Below are 27,349 nucleotides of genomic sequence, written 5' to 3' on the forward strand. Positions count from 1 at the left end.
GTATTCAGCTCCCTGATATATCACAGTATAATCCGACTTGTATTATTAGCATCTCACTGGGACAACAAAATTCAATTGCTACATGTAGCTTACTCAGTTGTCTATTCAACCACTCTGTCCTGACCATTGTAAAATTGAAATAAAGGATTGATAATGTCAGGAATTTGAAGTAGGATACAGATTTAACTGGAGTAACAGGCACACATACAATCATAATTTCTGTGGTATATGAAAATTTTATTTACAAATAAAAAAGACAAACAGAGCAGACATTCTTTACTTTTTTTTCTTTTTTTTTATTATAAATTTTACACGTTCTCATTTTGAGCACTGTCTCTTTATTTATGCAGCTGGTTTTAACCTATATATTCTACTGATGTTAAATTATCCGTGAAGACGTAAACCTTAGTACAATTAATAAAAGTGATGTTTTAACATATTATGTCTGCACCTTACCCCTCTTCTTTTTAGTACTTTAGTATATGAATGGTTGTCATAGGGAGCCCCCCCCCCCCTCTCCAGCTCCCCCCCCGTGAAGAAATTATAAAATCTTAAAAATATACGGGGTGGAACTTTTCCAGTTGTTTCTTTGGTAACCTGTTCATATTAGTGTGCAGATAGTTTTGGGTTCTATCTCTGTCCTGACAAAGACCTCGATTGGGCAAAATGTTGACTTTATGACTTTATACTTGGATTGTAATGGTTTAATAAACACATTTTGGACTTTTATGATTGGTGAGTGCCCTCTACTGACAGAGTGGTCCTAATTTCTATAGAATCAGAACATAAACAATGTTACCTTTATGGGGCACCCCGTGGTTGATCTAAATTGGATGTGAGTGTGGATTCTTGCAAGCAACATATATATATATATATATATATATATATATATACATATACACAATACATTATAGGATCATGCTACTTTTATTTGTCAGTGTGAGGCCTGATTTATTATATCAATAAATAAGTGTATACATTTTACTAACATAGTACTTATGGTGGCCAATCCCGGGATCAGGATCGGCGGGATCCCTGGATTTTGGCCAAAAATTGCCCGGGATTCAATCCCAGGATTGGAGCTTCCAATCCTGGGGATTTCAGGATTGGCCAGTTCTCTTTGCTTTTTCAATGCCGGGCAGCGTTGAGCATTCTCAGGAGGCTCAGATGCTACCTGGATCCCCCTGTCCATCTCCCCTTGCCCCTGGCCGGTGCACCGCGCAGGGTGATGTGATGTCAGGGGTCACGCTGGGCTGTGTGTGTGTGGGGGGGGGAAGGGACACATTCAAAAAAAATTAATTTACACAAAAAAAGCCAATCCCAGGATTGATAATTTTTCAATCCGGTTTGATGGATTGAAAAAATGGCCCAGGATTGGCCACCCTAATTGTACTTTCCAACAAGAGATGATCAACCACTGAGTTTCCACATTACAGGTCTATTTTTTTAATGAACGTGTTTCAAAACCAGTTATTCTTTTTGGTTTATCAACATTCAGATAACTTTCTTCACAAATTGTTTTGTCTTGTTATGGCTATAGGATATAGACTCATTGATGATGATGATGATGATGATGATGATGAAATACAACAATATATCAGATGTGAAAGCTCTTAAAACAGTTGAAAGCTTAATGTACAGCACCGATGATGGTTCTGTAGGTATAAATAAGCTAGATATAAAGTGTCCATCGTCTCTTAGACTACTTGTCTTCTTTAACGTTTCACAGTTGCATATTCCACAGGCTCTTCATGGCGATGGGATTGTCTTGCCTGGTTGGGTCTAGGATGGACGATTGCTGAATATTCAATTTCGAGAGGTGCATGCATAATCTGTAATAACATGAGAAAAAGAAACAGAATCCTTTGGTTTTAATAATGATTTCTACTTTAGATAACTCTGTTGCCGACACATACAGTATGTCTGTCAACTGTATAGTAAGGGGGTGCATTATTCCATATAATACACCATTACTTTATATAATCAAAGAGAGGGCACTCATCGATCTTCCAAAAATAATTTATTTCTAACTTACTACATACCATGGCAACATTTCCAACCACATTTAAACCACAAAGAATAGTTAGAAGGGTATTTAATTCTCTACAGGAAGTATCATAAGCCACACCAATGTACACTGGATTTGTAGGCCCCCATCTGATATCACTACTTACATGGGTGCCTAACAGACGTCTAATGTGGTAAAGACGGGAGTGGTTCAGTAAGTAAAGTAACAAGACGTCTCACGTGTGTAATTACCTCTATTTCACTCTAATTTCCCATCAGAGCAGAGCAGGTAGACTACTGCTCCTCAGGTAGGTGGCACCTCTCTGCTGCACTGACAGCAATGTGGAGGCCCAGGACAGTTGTCCTCCCTGTATTCCCAGCGCCCACAAGCTACAAAGCACCTCCAGGCCACCACGGGGTCTGCGGGGACTGTTGCTACACCACTGAGTTATGGGTCCTACACACTGGTAGATAAAACAGAACAATATGAACGTTCTCGTTCATAAATGAACGAGAACTCATTCATATCATTCTGTGTGTAGGCACCAATGATGAACGATACGCGGCCCTGCGCTCATTAATCGTTGGTACCCCGTCGCTTATGCATGCAGGCCAATATGGATGAGATTGTCCATATTAGCGTGCAGTGCTATGGAGCCGGGTGACGGGGGTAGTGAAGAAACTTCACTCCACCCTGTCACCTCCCAAAAGCTGCTGGGTCGCCCGTTGGCCGTATCCGCCGTCAGGCAGCTCGGCGGAGGATCGGTATGTGTGTAGGGCCCTTTACATGGTCTCTAATGGCTTGCCAAGCCTCTGGGGTGTTAAATGGTATAATAGGTCGACAGTGAAAATGTTGACAGATTCAAATGGTGGACATGTGAAAAAGGTTGACACAAAGAAAAGATCGAAATGAAAATGGTCGACACATGAAAAGGTCAACATGAGTTTTTCATGTTTTACTGATGTGAAATTTTAACTTACAGCACATGGAACACTATGGTGCTCAGCACGAGAGGCGTCACTTACAGGTGTGACACCCGGTGCGGCACCTGTTTAAAAGGGGGCATGGCTCCGTGCCGAGGGAGCCGTTAGAAGGGGGTGTGGCTTTGTGAGTGAGGGCGTGGTTTCAATGCATGGGGGCGTTGTTGCTACGCTTCTTGACGGGAGATGCAAGCTGACCCCGGAGACTGCAATGCTGGATTCTTCACTGTGACAGAAGCCGGGCACTGCATGTAATGTTACAGCAACTGGCTCATGTCACTAAGCAGGAGGCGACACTTTGGTGACACCCCTCGGCGGGTGACACCCGGGTGTGGGCCACACCCCCATTGTGACGCCACTGCTCAGCACAGGTTACCAATCCCAATTGCAGACCACATGGATGGTAAAGTATGAAAAGTTGAAAAAAATTAAAAAAATCCCAAAAACTGATATCGACCATATGTTTTGTCAACCATTGTCATGTTGACCATTTGACATGTCGACCTTTTAACCATGTTGACCATATGCATGTTATCCATTTGGTGTCAACCTATTGACTGTTGACCTTTTTTACTGTCAACGTATTATCCGGATAACTCTCTGGGTGGCTGGACACCCCCCCTGTGTTAACTGGCAACACACCTTAAGCATGGGCCGCTGCCACTGCATTCCCATGGTGGGCCCTTGGTGCTCCAGTCTGACACTGTATATGTATCAGCATGCAATTAGGTGTGTATGGGCCAGTTTCTCACAGACAGAAAGGACTGCATTAGCAAACTGACTTTATAGATTTCATTAACTCATATCTCAATATTTCCTGAATTGCATCACTCACTTCCTTCCTAAACACACAAGCATAACACAACCTAGCAGAGCAATGCTGTCTCATAGTTCCATAGTTCAAAGAAATGTAATTATTAGTGATGAGCGGGTTCGGTTCCCCGGAATCCGAACCCCCCCGAACTTCACCCATTTTACACGGTTCTGAGGCAGACTCGGATCCTCCCGCCTTGCTCGGTTACCCCAGCGCGCCCGAACGTCATCATTCCGTGGTCGGATTCTCGCGAGATTCGGATTCTATATAAAGCCGCGCGTCGCCACCATTTTTCACTCATGCATTGGAAATGATAGTGAGAGGATGTGGCTGGCGTCCTCTCAGTTTTATAAACAAAAGGGAGAAAGAAGAAGGCTCTTGTGTGGGCGCACTCATTAATGGTAGTTAAATAACTAGAATGAATAACACTAGGTTGATTAGTCAGCAAATAAAGCAATTTTTTTTTTTTTTTTGGGGGGGGGGGTTGTTTTAAGTAAGTTTTTGTGGGGGGGGGGGGAAAAGGGAGGGGGGGGGGAAAGTTGGGGAGTGGGGGTGTGAAAGTGGGAGGGAGGCGCTGGGTATTAATGGTGGGCTGGGTGGGTGGGTTGGAGTGTGGGGGAAAGGGGAATTTATTAGGGGGGATTAAGGGTGTTAAAGGGGGGAAAAAAAAGGGGGGAGGAGAGGGAAGTGAGGTTAGGGGGATAGTGCGGGGGGCTAGTGGGATGAGGTGGTTAGAAATTGTGACAAATGAACATAAAAATGGGTTAAAAATATTAAAATACCAAATTGTGGTGACTGATTACTAGATGTGTTGATGGGGTGTAAGTTTTACAAGAAAGCCCCATAATTGATATTCTCATTGAGTCCCGATGGTTTTAGGCTGCCCAGACGGAAAATCCATTCGCTTTCTCTTTTTAATAGTTCTTGAGTAATATCACCTCCACGGATGCACAACTTAATAAGATCAAGACAAAAAACTTTCAGATCCTTGGTTGATCCTTTATGAGTGGAGTAGAAGTGTCTGGCGACTGAAGTAAGTTGTTTCATTCTGGTGATATCGTGTTGAGCATTCCTGATATTTCCCATGTGTTCTAAAATCCTCTCCTTCAATTTTCTGGTGGTCATGCCTATGTATTTGAGGTCACAGCTGCAGGTTAGACAATAAATTACTGTCTGTGAGTTGCAGTTAAAGAAATGTTGTATCTTGACCGATTGTCCATATCTATCAGTAACTGCATTGTTACGTACAATATATGGACATAATTTGCAGTGACCACAGGGGAAGGTACCAGTTGTCTGCGGTTTTTTGGAGGTGGAAGTCATGAAGTGACTGCGGACCACATGATCCTTGATATTTTTTGACCTGCGCCAGCTCATTTGAACTGGAGTATTGGCGTATGGTGCCAGGTCCGGATCTAATTGTAATACCGGTAGATGCTTGGATATGGCGTTTTGAAGCATTCGCCATTCTGGGCAAAAGGTGCCAATAAACCTGATGTTTTCTTCTTGTACGGGTTTTTCCTTGATTTTTCTGAAAATGAGATCTTCTCTTTTGATCGTCTTAGTGGCTGAATAGGCACGTTTGAGCGAACGTTTGCTGTAGCCTCTGGTCAGAAGACGATTGGTTAGTTCCCAGCTTTTCTTGTGAAATACTGAGTCTTCCGAGCAGTTCCTTCTTAGACGCAGGTACTCCCCCTTGGGAATGTTTTCAATTGTTGGGGGAAAATGTGAACTAGTTTGGTGGAGAAGGCTGTTGGTTGCCGTTTCTTTGCGGTATAGTTCAGTTGCCAAAAAACCTGTGTTGGATTTGTAGATATTGAGATCCAGAAAGGGGACCGTTTCTGAGCTGATGGTGTATGTGAGTACTATATTGAGATCATTAGTGTTGAGCAATTTGATGAATTCTGTTAGTAGTTCTTTGTTACCATCCCAAATGATGAAAATGTCGTCAATGTAGCGAAGCCACATGACGATGTGTGAGATGTATTTTTCATTGGCAGAGTTGAAGACGGTACAATGTTCCCACCATCCAAGGAAAAGGTTGGCATAAGTGGGCGCACAAGCTGCGCCCATTGCTGTCCCTCTTATTTGTAGGTAAAATTGATCTTTGAAGACAAAGTAATTTTTGGCAAGAACAAAGTGAAGTAACTGTTGGAGAAAGTTGGAGAAATCACTTTCTCCTCCTTGATCAAGAAAATTTTTTACTGCTGTGAGGCCATGGTGATGGCTAATGCTCGTGTATAGGGCCTCCACATCACACGTCACCAGCAAGAAATTATTTTCAAAATGTATATCATGAATTTTTCTTAGAAGGTCTGCTGTGTCTTGTAAGTATGATGGTAATGAGAGTACAAATTCTCGGAGATGTAGGTCAAGGAATCGACTGGGTTTTTCCAAAAGTCCTCCGTTACCTGACATAATTGGTCTGCCAGGGGGATGTTCTACGTCCTTATGTATTTTGGGTAATAGGTAGAATGTGGGTGTTTTTGGATTTTGAACCGTTAGGTATTTGAATTCTTGTTGTGTGATAGTACCTCTTGTTGCTGTGTCCTGAATCAGGTGGTTATAAGACTGAAGGAAATCCGAAGTGGGATTGCCCAAAAGCTTCTTATAACAAGTGGTATTGTCTAATTGGCGTCGAGCTTCCGTGATATACATTTGCTGTTGCCAAATGACAATATTGCCCCCCTTGTCTGATGGTTTGATGATAACGTCCCTCCAGCTTTGAAGTTCTTGTAATGCCCTTCTCTCATGGAATTTGAGATTGGAGGAGAAACGATGTATGTTCTTCTTAGTCTGGGTATATATGTTATCAAATTCTTTGGAGACTAAGTTAAGAAAGACTCGAATTTCGGGGCTGTTCTGATCCGGAGGGAAAAAAGAGGACTTGGGTCTACATGTAGGTCTAGAGGTAGAGGCTTCATTATCTGCTGATTCCATGTGGAGATCTTCTAGAATGGTAAGGGCGTTGAGGTCCTCCATGGATAAATCGGGATCAGGTGTATTGGCAAAATTTCTATTTTTTGAGAAAAATTTCTTCAGGAGGAGTTTTCTACCATAAAGTCGAAGGTCTTTTTCCCACATAAATCGGTCAAAAGATCGGGAAGGTGAGAAAGAGAGTCCCTTGGTAAGTATGGTCATATGATCTGAAGATAAGATTTTGTCAGATAAATTGATGACTTGTAATTGGCCTGTGGAGGCCAGATCTACCGTGTTGTCTTTCTCTGTCTCACAGGATATCTCGGGTTCCGGGGTATATCCCAATCTGAGTTTCTTGGGTTGTCTCTTCTGTCCCCCTCGCCTTGTCTTCCTCGTGATTTGAGGCGGCCTCTCCCTCTCTGGCCTCGTTCTAAAAAACGTGGGGAGAATTCTTCAGTGTCTTCTCGATCAAAGTTTTCACTAGCCGAGTCGCCGCTATTTGAGGATTCGAATTCTGATAGTGTGGGGTCCTCCCGTGTTTTTTTACTGTTGTTCCTGTTGTTAGGGGGTGGCGGGTTCCACCTGAAAACGTCTCCTTTGGAAAAGTCTCTCTTATCCCGCATAAACTTTCCTCGTTTACGGTCTACAATGTTGCGTTCATAGTTGTCGATCTCTTTTTTGAATTTTTCAAAGGCAGTCTGAAAATTCGAATCCTTTTCCCAAGTCTCCAGGGTCTTTCCCAAATCTGCGATTTCTTTTTCCACCTGATCAATTACTAGAGTGTCGTGTTTTATTAGTATATGTAATAATTCGTTAGAACATTTCAGAAGGGCTGTTTCCCATTCTGTTTTTAAATTGTCCGTCGCGAGCGGAAAAGAGGGGAAGATCTTGGGTCTTAGGCCTCTTGGTGCAATTTTATGTTTTACATAATTTTCTAGAGTGGTTACATCCCACGATAAGCGAACTCTTCTCTGTAAGTTCTTCTGTAATTTGGAAAAGCTTGTTTTCCAATCACTGCTTAAAGAGGTTGGTTCCGATGTCTCAGAAAATGGATCACCAAAATTGTCCAGGTTTTGGCGTCTTGTTAATTCATTTTTTAGGGAAAATGTGGTCATGATTGAGTATGATATTGTCGTAAGTAGATGTCCACAGTGCAAGAGTGAATGAGAATTATTTTTTGTTTTTTATTTTTGGGGATCACGGGGCAAAAAAGGTTAATAAGTGTGAGAATAGAAAATGATAATGGACCGTGCCTATGGGTCAGAGGCTGATGTATTCACCAGCATAGAATAATAACTGTTACACAAAGGGGGCGACCCGGCACCGGTCTAAAAATAGTTTTTGATTACAGAAAAACCAAATTTGGACAATTTTCAAGTAAAATCTTTAATATAATGTCCAGTTTGGGGGTGCGCCCAGAGCCAGTGACATATGCATAAACAAAAGGGAGAAAGAAGAAGGCTCTTGTGTGGGCGCACTCATTAATGGTAGTTAAATAACTAGAATGAATAACACTAGGTTGATTAGTCAGCAGATAAAACAAAATTTATTTGGAAATATTAAGAATATAATTGCCCCTGGTTGAGGAGATGTGAATGATCCCAGATAAAAATGTTCTGGTCCTGCCTCAGGAAATGAGATGGAGAGGGGTAGAGACACTGCAAGTCATAAACCCTTTCTCACCCGGCCAGTACAGATGATCTGTATTAATGAGATCAATTAAGTCAATTGATTTTAGATTCTGTCATAATCCTAATGAAGGAATAACAGCTATTATGGCAATAAGTAATAATAGAAACAAATCAAAGGATATACCAGGGTAAAGAAAGAAAAGGATAGGAACAAATGGTGATGCTGCTGTTGGAGTCACATACCACACATCATATGCAATGATTGATGTTCTACAACACTGAGTATTCCCTGTGAGTCTCCACCTCAGGTACTAACTCAGCCCACACTGTTTCGCTTCCAAGATCGGACGAGATCGGGCATTAGCAGTGTGGTTTGATAGTAGAAGGATTTGGTCAGACGTCCAATGAGAGTGCACCTATATAGGGGGGGATAATTAGCTGGGTCTTATAGATACAGTGTGGATCTGCTTTTTGTGTTAGGCAGGAGACATCAAGTCCCACACCGGTGGTATTGTGTCCCTGGATCACAAATGAGAGTCCACGAAAAAGGAAGATATATAGATTTATGAAAAAAACGAAGATATATAGATTTATGAAAAAGACCCTAAAAAGGATAATGGAGATCAATTAGGCTGTAGTTATTAGGAACGGGTGATAAAAATTACCCGTCCGTATAGATACAAATGGATAAAGAAACATGGATCAAGAAATTTTTTTATATATATGTGTACATTGGTACTGGTGTAAGGAACAGAAAATATGTCAAAGATAATTGTAGATACAAATAAATAGTACTGGTATATGCAATGAAATAATCACTAGTGACATGGGTGTCATTAGAAACACTTTGTGTGAATTGGAGCTGTTATAATCATTAGGATATAGGGAAATAGACATGAAATTCTCATGTAACCCATGCAGCAATATGACAACAGGATCTGCAGGAGGAAAGTCAAAGAAGAATGCAGTATTTCTTTCCTATAAAATGCAGTTTTTAATCCTGATGCAATAAACTAAGATGCATAAGCCTGGAAAAAGGCATAAATGAAGCTGCACGGATATAGATACAATTTCTATGACAGCTGGGCAAAAATTAGCCCAAAATGGCAGGATGGAATGATCTGACCTGAGGCTAGGAGTGAATCACTTGCAGTTGGACAAAACAGGACCCATTGGAATGGAAAACATGTTTCACCCCTGTGGGGCTTGCTCACTTCCTGGGTCTGTGTGTGAAAAGCTAGGAGATTTATACCTCCTGATTAGGACTGTATCCAATGAAAAACGCGGCTGGGTAATTGGTGTGAGTGGATGCTGTGAACAGCTGATATCTGCAGCCAGGGGAAGTGCTGGGACGGAAAGGAAACACTGAGGTACGCGGCGCCATTTTGGAAGAGGGCAGTTAGCCCTTAGTTGTATGGCCATAGTTCTATGATGAAAATATAAATAAAATAAAAATAAAAGAAAGAAGAACAGACCTGGTGTGCAGTGTGCGATAGGTCTGCGACTGGACTGTATATGAAAATGGACCTGAAAAAAGGAGTCCATTGTTTGCGGCCACGCGATCGCAGCAGTCTGCAGTGACTGACATGGCCTGACCCTCTGCCCTGTCAGCATTCACCGGGCAGCGTACATATAGGCGATTAGTGCGCCTTCAGATATAATGGCTGTCAGCGGTGTTTTTAGGTCCAAAAGGACGGAACAAAAACCGCCATTTTGGAATGGGGCAGATATGCCTTCGCCGAGCGACCAATGGGATACCGTTAGTGGGCTGGTTCAATGCGACCGCCGGGCAAAGTGTATAAGTGATTAGTGCACCTGCTGAGATGATAGCTGTAGGCGGACTGGGGGGGAAAAAAACATTATCGACCATTTTAGAGTGGGGCAATTATGCCCTTGTATGCTATTGGGATATTATTGATAAGCAAATTGGATATGGCATAAGATGTGGTATATATGGGTATGTAGGGGATGTGGGATGTGAAGGGATGTGACTATGGAAGTGGATGGACGGTTGTGATTGGCGAAGGTAGTGACATGGGATTGTTTAGGCTGCGATTTGGGACGTGAAGTAAATGAACGGATAGACTGGTGATGTGTGCCATGGTGTGTGCATGATTTGGTTGGGGCAAGTGAGTTGACAGGTGGGATGGGCTGTGGAGCGAAGGAAAATGGATAGGTATGTGGGGAGGGAAAAGGGGGGGGGGGGGAAAGGGGGGGGGGGGTGTTTGGGTTGGTGGGTGGGGGGTAGGGGGGGGGGGTTGTTATTTTGGGGGGGGGGAGAAAGGGGGGGGGGTTAATGGTATAGTTATTGTTTAATGTTATTTTTTGGGGGGGGGGGAGAAAGGGGGGGGGGGGTTTATGGTATAGGGGTTAGGGGGTGGGAGGGGGATGTGTTAAGGGGGGTAGGAGGGTTTGTTTTTTTTTGTTTTTTTTTAGGAGTACAGTCCTAATCAGGAGGTATAAATCTCCTAGCTTTTCACACACAGACCCAGGAAGTGAGCAAGCCCCACAGGGGTGAAACATGTTTTCCATTCCAATGGGTCCTGTTTTGTCCAACTGCAAGTGATTCACTACTAGCCTCAGGTCAGATCATTCCATCCTGCCATTTTGGGCTAATTTTTGCCCAGCTGTCATAGAAATTGTATCTATATCCGTGCAGCTTCATTTATGCCTTTTTCCAGGCTTATGCATCTTAGTTTATTGCATCATGATTAAAAACTGCATTTTATAGGAAAGAAATACTGCATTCTTCTTTGACTTTCCTCCTGCAGATCCTGTTGTCATATTGCTGCATGGGTTACATGAGAATTTCATGTCTATTTCCCTATATCCTAATGATTATAACAGCTCCAATTCACACAAAGTGTTTCTAATGACACCCATGTCACTAGTGATTATTTCATTGCATATACCAGTACTATTTATTTGTATCTACAATTATCTTTGACATATTTTCTGTTCCTTACACCAGTACCAATGTACACATATATATAAAAAAATTTCTTGATCCATGTTTCTTTATCCATTTGTATCTATACGGACGGGTAATTTTTATCACCCGTTCCTAATAACTACAGCCTAATTGATCTCCATTATCCTTTTTAGGGTCTTTTTCATAAATCTATATATCTTCGTTTTTTTCATAAATCTATATATCTTCCTTTTTCGTGGACTCTCATTTGTGATCCAGGGACACAATACCACCGGTGTGGGACTTGATGTCTCCTGCCTAACACAAAAAGCAGATCCACACTGTATCTATAAGACCCAGCTAATTATCCCCCCCTATATAGGTGCACTCTCATTGGACGTCTGACCAAATCCTTCTACTATCAAACCACACTGCTAATGCCCGATCTCGTCCGATCTTGGAAGCGAAACAGTGTGGGCTGAGTTAGTACCTGAGGTGGAGACTCACAGGGAATACTCAGTGTTGTAGAACATCAATCATTGCATATGATGTGTGGTATGTGACTCCAACAGCAGCATCACCATTTGTTCCTATCCTTTTCTTTCTTTACCCTGGTATATCCTTTGATTTGTTTCTATTATTACTTATTGCCATAATAGCTGTTATTCCTTCATTAGGATTATGACAGAATCTAAAATCAATTGACTTAATTGATCTCATTAATACAGATCATCTGTACTGGCCGGGTGAGAAAGGGTTTATGACTTGCAGTGTCTCTACCCCTCTCCATCTCATTTCCTGAGGCAGGACCAGAACATTTTTATCTGGGATCATTCACATCTCCTCAACCAGGGGCAATTATATTCTTAATATTTCCAAATAAATTTTGTTTTATCTGCTGACTAATCAACCTAGTGTTATTCATTCTAGTTATTTAACTACCATTAATGAGTGCGCCCACACAAGAGCCTTCTTCTTTCTCCCTTTTGTTTATGCATATGTCACTGGCTCTGGGCGCACCCCCAAACTGGACATTATATTAAAGATTTTACTTGAAAATTGTCCAAATTTGGTTTTTCTGTAATCAAAAACTATTTTTAGACCGGTGCCGGGTCGCCCCCTTTGTGTAACAGTTATTATTCTATGCTGGTGAATACATCAGCCTCTGACCCATAGGCACGGTCCATTATCATTTTCTATTCTCACACTTATTAACCTTTTTTGCCCCGTGATCCCCAAAAATAAAAAACAAAAAATAATTTTCATTCACTCTTGCACTGTGGACATCTACTTACGACAATATCATACTCAATCATGACCACATTTTCCCTAAAAAATGAATTAACAAGACGCCAAAACCTGGACAATTTTGGTGATCCATTTTCTGAGACATCGGAACCAACCTCTTTAAGCAGTGATTGGAAAACAAGCTTTTCCAAATTACAGAAGAACTTACAGAGAAGAGTTCGCTTATCGTGGGATGTAACCACTCTAGAAAATTATGTAAAACATAAAATTGCACCAAGAGGCCTAAGACCCAAGATCTTCCCCTCTTTTCCGCTCGCGACGGACAATTTAAAAACAGAATGGGAAACAGCCCTTCTGAAATGTTCTAACGAATTATTACATATACTAATAAAACACGACACTCTAGTAATTGATCAGGTGGAAAAAGAAATCGCAGATTTGGGAAAGACCCTGGAGACTTGGGAAAAGGATTCGAATTTTCAGACTGCCTTTGAAAAATTCAAAAAAGAGATCGACAACTATGAACGCAACATTGTAGACCGTAAACGAGGAAAGTTTATGCGGGATAAGAGAGACTTTTCCAAAGGAGACGTTTTCAGGTGGAACCCGCCACCCCCTAACAACAGGAACAACAGTAAAAAAACACGGGAGGACCCCACACTATCAGAATTCGAATCCTCAAATAGCGGCGACTCGGCTAGTGAAAACTTTGATCGAGAAGACACTGAAGAATTCTCCCCACGTTTTTTAGAACGAGGCCAGAGAGGGAGAGGCCGCCTCAAATCACGAGGAAGACAAGGCGAGGGGGACAGAAGAGACAACCCAAGAAACTCAGATTGGGATATACCCCGGAACCCGAGATATCCTGTGAGACAGAGAAAGACAACACGGTAGATCTGGCCTCCACAGGCCAATTACAAGTCATCAATTTATCTGACAAAATCTTATCTTCAGATCATATGACCATACTTACCAAGGGACTCTCTTTCTCACCTTCCCGATCTTTTGACCGATTTATGTGGGAAAAAGACCTTCGACTTTATGGTAGAAAACTCCTCCTGAAGAAATTTTTCTCAAAAAATAGAAATTTTGCCAATACACCTGATCCCGATTTATCCATGGAGGACCTCAACGCCCTTACCATTCTAGAAGATCTCCACATGGAATCAGCAGATAATGAAGCCTCTACCTCTAGACCTACATGTAGACCCAAGTCCTCCTTTTTCCCTCCGGATCAGAACAGCCCCGAAATTCGAGTCTTTCTTAACTTAGTCTCCAAAGAATTTGATAACATATATACCCAGACTAAGAAGAACATACATCGTTTCTCCTCCAATCTCAAATTCCATGAGAGAAGGGCATTACAAGAACTTCAAAGCTGGAGGGACGTTATCATCAAACCATCAGACAAGGGGGGCAATATTGTCATTTGGCCACAGCAAATGTATATCACGGAAGCTCGACGCCAATTAGACAATACCACTTGTTATAAGAAGCTTTTGGGCAATCCCACTTCGGATTTCCTTCAGTCTTATAACCACCTGATTCAGGACACAGCAACAAGAGGTACTATCACACAACAAGAATTCAAATACCTAACGGTTCAAAATCCAAAAACACCCACATTCTACCTATTACCCAAAATACATAAGGACGTAGAACATCCCCCTGGCAGACCAATTATGTCAGGTAACGGAGGACTTTTGGAAAAACCCAGTCGATTCCTTGACCTACATCTCCGAGAATTTGTACTCTCATTACCATCATACTTACAAGACACAGCAGACCTTCTAAGAAAAATTCATGATATACATTTTGAAAATAATTTCTTGCTGGTGACGTGTGATGTGGAGGCCCTATACACGAGCATTAGCCATCACCATGGCCTCACAGCAGTAACATTTTTTCTTGATCAAGGAGGAGAAAGTGATTTCTCCAACTTTCTCCAACAGTTACTTCACTTTGTTCTTGCCAAAAATTACTTTGTCTTCAAAGATCAATTTTACCTACAAATAAGAGGGACAGCAATGGGCGCAGCTTGTGCGCCCACTTATGCCAACCTTTTCCTTGGATGGTGGGAACATTGTACCGTCTTCAACTCTGCCAATGAAAAATACATCTCACACATCGTCATGTGGCTTCGCTACATTGACGACATTTTCATCATTTGGGATGGTAACAAAGAACTACTAACAGAATTCATCAAATTGCTCAACACTAATGATCTCAATATAGTACTCACATACACCATCAGCTCAGAAACGGTCCCCTTTCTGGATCTCAATATCTACAAATCCAACACAGGTTTTTTGGCAACTGAACTATACCGCAAAGAAACGGCAACCAACAGCCTTCTCCACCAAACTAGTTCACATTTTCCCCCAACAATTGAAAACATTCCCAAGGGGGAGTACCTGCGTCTAAGAAGGAACTGCTCGGAAGACTCGGTATTTCACAAGAAAAGCTGGGAACTAACCAATCGTCTTCTGACCAGAGGCTACAGCAAACGTTCGCTCAAACGTGCCTATTCAGCCACTAAGACGATCAAAAGAGAAGATCTCATTTTCAGAAAAATCAAGGAAAAACCCGTACAAGAAGAAAACATCAGGTTTATTGGCACCTTTTGCCCAGAATGGCGAATGCTTCAAAACGCCATATCCAAGCATCTACCGGTATTACAATTAGATCCGGACCTGGCACCATACGCCAATACTCCAGTTCAAATGAGCTGGCGCAGGTCAAAAAATATCAAGGATCATGTGGTCCGCAGTCACTTCATGACTTCCACCTCCAAAAAACCGCAGACAACTGGTACCTTCCCCTGTGGTCACTGCAAATTATGTCCATATATTGTACGTAACAATGCAGTTACTGATAGATATGGACAATCGGTCAAGATACAACATTTCTTTAACTGCAACTCACAGACAGTAATTTATTGTCTAACCTGCAGCTGTGACCTCAAATACATAGGCATGACCACCAGAAAATTGAAGGAGAGGATTTTAGAACACATGGGAAATATCAGGAATGCTCAACACGATATCACCAGAATGAAACAACTTACTTCAGTCGCCAGACACTTCTACTCCACTCATAAAGGATCAACCAAGGATCTGAAAGTTTTTTAGTCTTGATCTTATTAAGTTGGGCATCCGTGGAGGTGATATTACTCAAGAACTATTAAAAAGAGAAAGCAAATGGATTTTCCGTCTGGGCAGCCTAAAACCATCGGGACTCAATGAGAATATCAATTATGGGGCTTTCTTGTAAAACTTACACCCCATCAACACATCTAGTAATCAGTCACCACAATTTGGTATTTTAATATTTTTAACCCGTTTTTATGTTCATTTGTCACAATTTCTAACCACCTCATCCCACTAGCCCCCCGCACTATCCCCCTAACCTCACTTCCCTCTCCTCCCCCCTTTTTTTCCCCCCCTTTAACACCCTTAACCCCCCCTAATAAATTCCCCTTTCCCCCACACTCCAACCCACCCACCCAGCCCACCATTAATACCCAGCGCCTCCCTCCCACTTTCACTCCCCCACTCCCCAACTTTCCCCCCCCCTCCCTTTTTTTCCCCCCCACAAAAACTTACTTAAAACAACCCCCCCCCCCAAAAAAAAGAAAATAAACAAACCCTCCTACCCCCCTTAACACATCCCCCTCCCACCCCCTAACCCCTATACCATAAACCCCCCCCCTTTCTCCCCCCCCCCCAAAATAACAATAAACAATAACTATAACATAACCCCCCCCCTTTCTACCCCCCCCCCAAAATAACAAACCCCCCCCCCCCTACCCCCACCCACCAACCCAAACACCCCCCCCCCCTTTCCCCCCCCCCAAAATAACAAACACCCCCCCTACCCCCACCCACCAACCCAAACACCCCCCCCCCCCTTTCCCCCCCCCCCTTTTCCCTCCCCACATACCTATCCATTTTCCTTCGCTCCACAGCCCATCCCACCTGTCAACTCACTTGCCCCAACCAAATCATGCACACACCATGGCACACATCACCAGTCTATCCGTTCCTTTACTTCACGTCCCAAATCGCAGCCTAAACAATCCCATGTCACTACCTTCGCCTATCACAACCGTCCATCCACTTCCATAGTCACATCCCTTCACATCCCACATCCCCTACATACCCATATATACCACATCTTATGCCATATCCAATTTGCTTATCAATAATATCCCAATAGCATACAAGGGCATAATTGCCCCACTCTAAAATGGTCGATAATGTTTTTTTCCCCCCCAGTCCGCCTACAGCTATCATCTCAGCAGGTGCACTAATCACTTATACACTTTGCCCGGCGGTCGCATTGAACCAGCCCACTAACGGTATCCCATTGGTCGCTCGGCGAAGGCATATCTGCCCCATTCCAAAAAGGCGGTTTTTGTTCCGTCCTTTTGGACCTAAAAACACCGCTGACAGCCATTATATCTGAAGGCGCACTAATCGCCTATATGTACGCTGCCCGGTGAATGCTGACAGGGCAGAGGGTCAGGCCATGTCAGTCACTGCAGACTGCTGCGATCGCGTGGCCGCAAACAATGGACTCCTTTTTTCAGGTCCATTTTCATATACAGTCCAGTCGCAGACCTATCGCACACTGCACACCAGGTCTGTTCTTCTTTCTTTTATTTTTATTTTATTTATATTTTCATCATAGAACTATGGCCATACAACTAAGGGCTAACTGCCCTCTTCCAAAATGGCGCCGCGTACCTCAGTGTTTCCTTTCCGTCCCAGCACTTCCCCTGGCTGCAGATATCAGCTGTTCACAGCATCCACTCACACCAATTACCCAGCCGCGTTTTTCATTGGATACAGTCCTAATCAGGAGGTATAAATCTCCTAGCTTTTCACACACAGACCCAGGAAGTGAGCAAGCCCCACAGGGGTGAAACATGTTTTCCATTCCAATGGGTCCTGTTTTGTCCAACTGCAAGTGATTCACTCCTAGCCTCAGGTCAGATCATTCCATCCTGCCATTTTGGGCTAATTTTTGCCCAGCTGTCATAGGAATTGTATCTATATCCGTGCAGCTTCATTTATGCCTTTTTCCAGGCTTATGCATCTTAGTTTATTGCATCAGGATTAAAAACTGCATTTTATAGGAAAGAAATACTGCATTCTTCTTTGACTTTCCTCCTGCAGATCCTGTTGTCATATTGCTGCATGGGTTACATGAGAATTTCATGTCTATTTCTCTATATCCTAATGATTATAACAGCTCCAATTCACACAAAGTGTTTCTAATGACACCCATGTCACTAGTGATTATTTCATTGCATATACCAGTACTATTTATTTGTATCTACAATTATCTTTGACATATTTTCTGTTCCTTACACCAGTACCAATGTACACATATATATAAAAAAATTTCTTGATCCATGTTTCTTTATCCATTTGTATCTATACGGACGGGTAATTTTTATCACCCGTTCCTAATAACTACAGCCTAATTGATCTCCATTATCCTTTTTAGGGTCTTTTTCATAAATCTATATATCTTCGTTTTTTTCATAAATCTATATATCTTCCTTTTTCGTGGACTCTCATTTGTGATCCAGGGACACAATACCACCGGTGTGGGACTTGATGTCTCCTGCCTAACACAAAAAGCAGATCCACACTGTATCTATAAGACCCAGCTAATTATCCCCCCCTATATAGGTGCACTCTCATTGGACGTCTGACCAAATCCTTCTACTATCAAACCACACTGCTAATGCCCGATCTCGTCCGATCTTGGAAGCGAAACAGTGTGGGCTGAGTTAGTACCTGAGGTGGAGACTCACAGGGAATACTCAGTGTTGTAGAACATCAATCATTGCATATGATGTGTGGTATGTGACTCCAACAGCAGCATCACCATTTGTTCCTATCCTTTTCTTTCTTTACCCTGGTATATCCTTTGATTTGTTTCTATTATTACTTATTGCCATAATAGCTGTTATTCCTTCATTAGGATTATGACAGAATCTAAAATCAATTGACTTAATTGATCTCATTAATACAGATCATCTGTACTGGCCGGGTGAGAAAGGGTTTATGACTTGCAGTGTCTCTACCCCTCTCCATCTCATTTCCTGAGGCAGGACCAGAACATTTTTATCTGGGATCATTCACATCTCCTCAACCAGGGGCAATTATATTCTTAATATTTCCAAATAAATTTTGTTTTATCTGCTGACTAATCAACCTAGTGTTATTCATTCTAGTTATTTAACTACCATTAATGAGTGCGCCCACACAAGAGCCTTCTTCTTTCTCCCTTTTGTTTATGCATATGTCACTGGCTCTGGGCGCACCCCCAAACTGGACATTATATTAAAGATTTTACTTGAAAATTGTCCAAATTTGGTTTTTCTGTAATCAAAAACTATTTTTAGACCGGTGCCGGGTCGCCCCCTTTGTGTAACAGTCCTCTCAGTTTTATTCAGGTGGCTGCAAATATCTGTGCTCACACTGCTTTATTGTGGGGACTGGGGACCACCAGTATTATATAGGAGGAGTACAGTGCAGAGTTTTGCTGACCAGTGACCACCAGTATATACGTTCTCTGCCTGAAAAACGCTCCATATCTGTGCTCAGTGTGCTGCATATATCTGTGCTCACACTGCTTTATTGTGGGGACTGGGGACCACCAGTATTATATAGGAGGAGTACAGTGCAGAGTTTTGCTGACCAGTGATCAGTGACCATCAGTATTATACGTTCTCTGCCTGAAAAACGCACCATATCTGTGCTCAGTGTGCTGCATATATCTGTGCTCACACTGCTTTATTTTGGGGACTGGGGACCACCAGTATTATATAGGAGGAGTACAGTGCAGAGTTTTGCTGACCAGTGACCACCAGTATTATACGTTCTCTGCCTGAAAAATGCTCCATATCTGTGCTCAGTGTGCTGCATATATCTGTGCTCACACTGCTTTATTGTGGGGACTGGGGACCACTAGTATTATATAGGAGGAGTACAGTGCAGAGTTTTGCTAACCAGTGACCACCAGTATTATACGTTCTCTGCCTGAAAAACGCTCCATATCTGTGCTCAGTGTGCTGCATATATCTGTGCTCACACTGCTATATTGTGGGGACTGGGGACCACCAGTATTATATAGGAGGAGTACAGTGCAGAGTTTTGCTGACCAGTGACCAGTGACCACCAGTATTATACGTTCTCTGCCTGAAAAACGCTCCATATCTGTGCTCAGTGTGCTGCATATATCTGTGCTCACACTGCTTTATTGTGGGGACTGGGGACCACCAGTATTATATAGGAGGAGTACAGTGCAGAGTTTTGCTGACCAGTGACCACCAGTATTATACGTTCTCTGCCTGAAAAACGCTCCATATCTGTGCTCAGTGTGCTGCATATATCTGTGCTCACACTGCTTTATTGTGGGGACTGGGGACCACCAGTATTATATAGGAGGAGTACAGTGCAGAGTTTTGCTGACCAGTGACCAGTGACCACCAGTATTATACGTTCTCTGCCTGAAAAACGCTCCATATCTGTGCTCAGTGTGCTGCATATATCTGTGCTCACACTGCTTTATTGTGGGGACTGGGGACCACCAGTATTATTTAGGAGGAGTACAGTGCAGAGTTTTGCTGACCAGTGACCACCAGTATTATACGTTCTCTGCCTGAAAAACGCTCCATATCTGTGCTCAGTGTGCTGCATATATCTGTGCTCACACTGCTTTATTGTGGGGACTGGGGACCACCAGTATTATATAGGAGGAGGAAGCTGGATTACACTGCTACCAGTGAAACGCGTTGAGCTTATTCATCTACCTGGATATCACTCCCATACCCATTTATGGGATTGTCAACCACTGAGGACACTTTGCAAACAAAGACCCGATCCATCTCTACAGCTAGCAATGGACTCTTCCTAAAGCTGATGCCATCATATCACACTGTGGATTTGGTAACTACCTTTGTGTTCCGGTGTATGCTATTTGGAGACTGTCCTAGCTATAAGGATTCATACAGAACAATTAAGAGGAGTTGAAAAATCATCCTTTATCCAGTGAGATAATATTATCTGCAAGTGCCATATTTATGGGTAATAGGAATCGATTCCTGTATTTTTAAATGTTATAATAAATCTGCTATATAATTTTTATCAAAGCAAACCGTCTTATTATTCTCAGCCAGCGCTGGTATACTGTTTTTTATTTATTTCTTTATTATTGAAGGACTTGACCATCCCCCTACCAGCTGCTGTTGACTGCGCACTCACCTATTTCTTTCATTTTTATATAGGAGGAGTACAGTGCAGAGTTTTGCTGACCAGTGACCAGTGACCACCAGTATTATATAGGAGGAGTACAGTGCAGAGTTTTGCTGACCAGTGACCAGTGACCACCAGTATTATACGTTCTCTGCCTGAAAAACGCTCCATATCTGTGCTGCATTGTAGTATATAGTAGGAGTACAGTGCATAATTTTGCTGACCACCAGTATATAATATATAGCAGTACGGTACAGAAGGCCACTGCTCTACCTACCTCTGTGTCGTCAAGTATGCTATCCTCCAATACCTTTGGTGCATTTCAGTTTTGCACAGTTTGCTGACCACCAGTATACAATATATAGCAGTACGGTACAGTAGGCCACTGCTCTACCTACCTCTGTGTCGTCAAGTATACTATCCATCCATACCTGTGGTGCATTTAAGTATTGCACAGTTTGCTGACCACCAGTATATAATATATAGCAGTACTGTACAGTAGGCCACTGCTCTACCTACCTCTGTGTCGTCAAGTATACTATCCATCCATACCTGTGGTGCATTTAAGTTTTGCACAGTTTGCTGACCACCAGTATATAATATATAGCAGTACGGTACAGTAGTCCACTGCTCTACCCCTGTGTCCTCAAGTATACTATCCCATCCATACCTGTGGTGCATTTCAGTTTTGCACAGTTTGCTGACCACCAGTATATAATATATAGCAGTACGGTACAGTAGGCCACTGCTCTACCTACCTCTGTGTCGTCAAGTATACTATCCATCCATACCTGTGGTGCATTTAAGTTTTTGTGTGCTGTTTGGGGACTATTTTTTTTAAGTGCCATCCTGTCTGACACTGCAGTGCCACTCCTAGATGGGCCAGGTGTTTGTGTCGGCCACTTGGGTCGCTTAGCTTTGTCACACAGCTACCTCATTGCGCCTCTTTTTTTCTTTGCATCATGTGCTGTTTGGGGACTATTGTTAAAATCTGCCATCCTCTCTGACACTGCAGTGCCACTCCTAGATGGGCCAGGTGTTTGTGTCGGCCACTTGGGTCGCTTAGCTTAGTCACACAGCTACCTCATTGCGCCTCTTTTTTTCTTTGCATCATGTGCTGTTTGGGGACTATTTTTTTGAAGTGTCATCCTGTCTGACACTGCAGTGCCACTCCTAGATGGGCCAGGTGTTTGTGTCAGCCACTTGGGTCGCTTAGCTTAGTCACACAGCTACCTCATTGCGCCTCTTTTTTTCTTTGCATCATGTGCTGTTTGGGGACTATTTTTTAAATCTGCCATCCTGTCTGACACTGCAGTGCCACTCCTAGATGGGCCAGGTGTTTGTATCGGTCACTTGGGTCGCTTAGCTTAGCCATCCAGCAAATTTTAGGACTAAAAATAATATTGTGAGGTGTGAGGTGTTCAGAATAGACTGGAAATGAGTGGAAATTATGGTTATTGAGGTTAATAATACTATGGGATCAAAATGACCCCCAAATTCTATGATTTAAGCTGTTTTTGAGGGGTTTTTTTGTAAAAAAACACCCAAATCCAAAACACACCCGAATCCGACAAAAAATTTTCAGGGAGGTTTTGCCAAAACGCGTCCGAATCCAAAACACGGCCGCGGAACCGAATCCAAAACCAAATCCCGAAAAATTTTCGGTGCACATCACTAGTAATTATCTACTGTCTTATCTACTGTCTTATCTACTGTCTTACCTCTCCATTGCTGTAAATTGCACTATTGTCTTCATATCTCTGATCAGATGACCCCCTGAAATCAGTATAAATTATCATGATACAGAGTTGTAATATTTAAGAACTGGAAAAATTGTGTCCACATAAATTATTATTATTATTACATTTTATTTATAAGGCGCCACAAGTGTTTTGCAGCGCCGTACAATGGACAGTACAGGGAGACAAAACTTAGCATTACAGTAAATAAATAACAAAAATAGAGTACAGACAACAAAGAGCACCACAATTCTCAAAACATAACACAGTTAAGATGTAAGTAGCGAGGGAGTAATCAGCGTACTACTTGGGGCTGGCGGCCATAGATAGAGATGAGCCTTTACCAGCAGGAGAAAAAGCGGGTAAAGATGGTCGCTGAGTAGGAGAGAGCTGTGAGTGAAATGTGTCGAGAAGAGGGCTTTGACAACAAGAGGAAAAAGAGCCCTGCTCTGAAGAGCTAACAATCTAGTGGGAAGGGGTGACAGATGACATGAGGTGCAAGCAAGCAGGAGGTAGCCTGATGGCAGTATGTAAGCAAAGCAGAGATGTTCAAGGCATGAGGCAGAGGGATGGAGGAGCAGCCTCAGGACTAGGTTATGCATCAGAAAAGGTACGCTTTGATGAATAGGTGGGTTTTTAGTGCCCGTTTGTAGCTTTGCAAGGTCGGGGAGAGTCTAATGGAGTGGGGGAGCGCATTCCACTGAAGGGGTGCAGCACGGGCAAAATCTTGAACTCGAGCATGGGAAGCAGTGACCAGGGCAGAGGAGAGGTGATGGTCATTGGCCGACCGTGGGGGATGGGAGTATGAAGGGAGAGGAGGTTGGAGATGTAGGGAGCAGTGGAATTAGAGATGGCCTTGTATGTGAGGGTGAGGAGTTTGAAGATGATTTTGTAGGGGAATGGGAGCCAGTGCAGATTTTGTCGAAGGGGAGTGGCAGATGTGGAGCGGCGGTAGAGGAAGAAAAGCCTATTTGCGAAGTTGAGGACAGATTGGAGGGGAGCAAGATGGGAGCAAGTGAGGCCAGTGACGAGAACATTGCTGTAGTCGAGTTGTGAGATGACCAGTGAGTGGATGATAAGTTTAGTTGCACTCTGGGAGAGAAATGGCCTGATGCGAGCAATGTTGCATAGCTGAAACTGACAGGATTGTGCCAGAGCTTGGATGTTGGTTGCAAAGGAGAGGGAAGAGTCAAGAGTGACACCCAAGCAGCGGAGTTGGGGAATGGGGGAGATGATGGTGTTGTCAACAGTGATAGAGATATTGGTAGGGGGTGTTGCTCTGGCTGGGGGAAAGGTAATGAGTTCAGTTTTGTCCATGTTGAGCTACTGAGAGCGCTCAGCAATCCAGGATGAGATGGCGGAGAGGCAGCTGGAAACCTGAGAGAGGACAGAGGGGGACAGATCAGGAGAGGAGAGGTAGAGTTGTGTGTCATCAGCATAGAGGTGGTATTGAAGGCCAGAGGAGTTAATGAGCGCACACAGGGAATAGGTGTACAGGGAGAAAAGAAGGGGGACTAGGACAGAACCCTGAGGGACACCAACAGGAAGGATGGAAGGGTGTGAGGTGGTGCCGGAGGCAGACACAGAGAAGGAGCAGTTAGTGAGGTAAGAGGTAAACCAGTCATGGACAGTGCTAGAGAGGCAAACATTTTGGAGTGTGCGGAGGAGGAGAGGATGATCCATGATGTCAAAGACAGCAAAGAGGTCCAGAAGGATGAGCAGAGAGAAGTGACCCCTGGATTTGGCCAAAAGCAGGTCATTGATGACTTTTACCAGGGCAGTCTCAGTGGAGTGGAGTGGGCGAAAGCCAGATTGTAGTGGATCAATGATGGAGTTGTTAGAGAGGTAGCTTGCGATACAGCTGTAGACCAGTTGTTCAAGTAGTTTGGAGGCGAATGGGAGAAGAGAGATGGGGCGGTAGCTAGTGGGTATTTAAGGGTCGAGGATGGTTTTTGCAATATTTGCTCAATGAGAAAATATCCTAAATCTGATTGCAGAATGTCTTCTGAAACTGAGAGTTCTTTGTTCACTGCTTGTCCCTAAGTTATTGCACATATACCCCATTTAAACCCAAATCCTAGGTCAGAGATGGAATAACGAACACGGGATCAACCTACAGTATGTTGCATCTTTTCACATTACACTTTGGTCTTGGGTAAAACCCAGGTAGTTGCCTTTTACACTGAACCTGTGTCTGTCCTGCAGAACGAGCACATCAAGTTGCTACAGTACATCATTAAAATGCATACTAGAGTGCTTCTGATCACCCAATGAGGTTCTGTTGCTCATATCCCATGTAGAGTAACCCAGGTTCACCCAACAGAGTATATTCTGTTGCTTAGTGTGAGTTCCTGAATAATTCGATATCTGTTCAATATGGTATAAAAATAAGAAAAAAAATATTACATAGATAGATAGATAGCTAGATACATGCTGTAGATAGATAGATAGACATACATTTAGTTAGATATGCAGACAGACAGATAGATGATAGATAGATATTTAGTTAGATAGATAATCAGATATTTAGTTAGAGAGAGAGAGAAGACAGACAGACAGACAGACAGACAGACAGACAGACAGACAGACAGATAGATAGATAGATAGATAGATAGATAGATAGACAGATATTTAGTTAGACAGACAGACAGACAGATAGATAGATAGATAGATAGATAGATAGATAGATAGATAGATAGATAGATAGATAGATAGAGGTTAAAAAAGAGGTTAAACAAAGTCACCCTCTAGCGCAGTACTGTTGTAAGTTAATGTAATTTGTTTGAGCACCAATAGCGAATAGATATTGAATTTATTTGTTGTTGTCTTTAAGTCATTTAATAAAATGTAAAGTTTGTCTGATGATATTAGGATAATAGAGTTAATCCCAGGAAAGTCCCAGTGATGGAGTATGATAAATGCTGCTGGCTACTGAGAGATGTGAGGATTGCCCAGCCGCTTTGGTATTTCTCTCTGCTAAGGATCCCATTTTTGACTAGATTAATGGTACTTTTTGTGGATCAACATTACATCCTTGGAAATAATCTTTATACATATATTATTAGGATGCGACCAGTTTAAAAAAAACTAAAAGGACTCAAAGACAAGAACAGATAAGGATAATATTTATTAGCTTTTTGGTACGCAGATAAATTGCACCTGTCTACAATTCTTTAACTGATTTACATGAATTACTGCAATTTCTCTTTCTTTTTTAATCAAAGGTTTACCTGCCCTATGTGTGTGTGTGTGTGTGTGTGTGTGTGTGTGTGTTTACTTTAAATATTACACTGACAGTGTAATAATTTAGCTTTTTGTACATCCATGCATAGACATATGTTATGTTAATTTCATTTTATCATTACTTTTTCATGCAGTATGCAACGCAATTTCTCAGTAGCAAGAAAGAAAACAACAACACAAAAACTTAATTGCAGAGATAAGTAGGAGGAACTCACGGGGATCTTGTTGTCTGGATATTTCCATACTCATGATGTTCCTCTAGTATTTGCTCGTGACCCATCATGTGCTGAGTGAAGAAGAATATAATAATCACAGACATTAATTGCTCATCAACGTCGCAGCTCTATTTGTAGACTATATAATCAGCAAATTATGGAAATGCAATTCAAATGGTCGATCATGAGCTGAAGATTGCACCGATGAACTTTTGCACCATTACAAAATGGATTGTTCCACACCAGGGCTGGATTACTGACAAGGTGATAGTCTACTGCCTAAGGTCTGGTGGGGCTCAAGGAGCCCGTCTGCCTTCTCTGCTCTGCCCAGCAGAAAGAGTTGTGCAAGCTGTGGCGTGCAATCGGGTGTATTCATTGTGCTGCACTCTGCAAGGACTGAATCAGAGAGATCAGCAAGGGAAGTCTGACTTCCTGCAGCTCCTCTCACACTCCCCTGAGTCTCCTTACAGGGGTCTAAGGGGCATGTGCTTAGTTCAAACTGAAGGAGCTCATCACATGCTGACTGAAAGAGTCCCTAATTGGAGGAGCAGCTCTCTGACCCCTTGAACCCCTTGAACTATGAGGAGGACTCCAGTCTCCATCTCCAGAATCCAGGCCCTTTTTCTCATCTCTGCCCCCTCACACTCTCCTGCCTATGTGTCTCCTAGCCTCCCTGTATATCTCCCACATGTATTTCCCCTTATCTCAGATAATCTCCTACGCGTGTCCACTGTGGCTATCTCTTACCTATATTCTCCCAGTATGTCTCCAGCACGTGTCTCCCAACCTTCCTGCACAGCTCCCGCATCTATCCCCCCTGCCAATCTACCTCCTGATGCCCCCCCTCCCCCTCAGTCTACTCCTTATCCACCTGGTATGTGGCCCCTGAGCACTCCCCCCCCCCCCCCGCTGCTTTCTTCATTGTCTGCATTCTCTCCATCTGTATATTTCCCTCTATCGCTCCCTTCTTTTTCTCCATTCTGTTATTCTTCCTGTCTTCAATTTTATATATACAGGTATGCCTGTGCCCCTATTTGTGTCTGTGTGTCTTTTTCTTTGTGTGTTTCTGTTCCTAAATTTCCCTGTTTGTCCCCATCCTTCTACCCTTTGCCCCAACACTGACTTTTCCTGTTGCCTTCTGCTCTCTTCACTCCTTACCTTCCACCTGGTGGCAGCTGACCAGAAGCAACGAGGACAGACAGAGTTTTAACTGCGTTGAGCACCACACAACTGAACCTGAATATGACCGGCAGGCACCATCTTTTAATTTTAATATTTTTGCTGAGGTAAAGAATAGGAACCCATTTATGTATTTTAGTCCTATTCCAGTGTTTCCCAAACTCGGTCCTCAAGACAATCTAACAGTGC

General features: G+C 42.8%; 1 protein-coding gene across 1 annotated transcript in view; it reads right to left on the bottom strand.

The window, feature by feature from the left end:
• Positions 1-566: 566 nt before the first annotated feature.
• Positions 567-27,349, bottom strand: part of LOC134966968 (B-cell receptor CD22-like) — a 65,192-nt gene continuing 38,409 nt past the window's right edge. The window contains exons 6-8 of the mRNA XM_063943979.1: positions 25,982-26,052; positions 22,506-22,560; positions 567-1,832 (exon numbers count right to left, since the gene is read on the bottom strand). Of these exons, the coding sequence (XP_063800049.1) occupies positions 1,716-1,832; positions 22,506-22,560; positions 25,982-26,052 (243 nt within the window). The 3' untranslated portion in view covers positions 567-1,715. The remainder of the gene's footprint in view (positions 1,833-22,505; positions 22,561-25,981; positions 26,053-27,349) is intronic.

Source organism: Pseudophryne corroboree, chromosome 10 (genome assembly GCF_028390025.1).
Source record: "Pseudophryne corroboree isolate aPseCor3 chromosome 10, aPseCor3.hap2, whole genome shotgun sequence".
NCBI lineage: Eukaryota > Metazoa > Chordata > Amphibia > Anura > Myobatrachidae > Pseudophryne > Pseudophryne corroboree.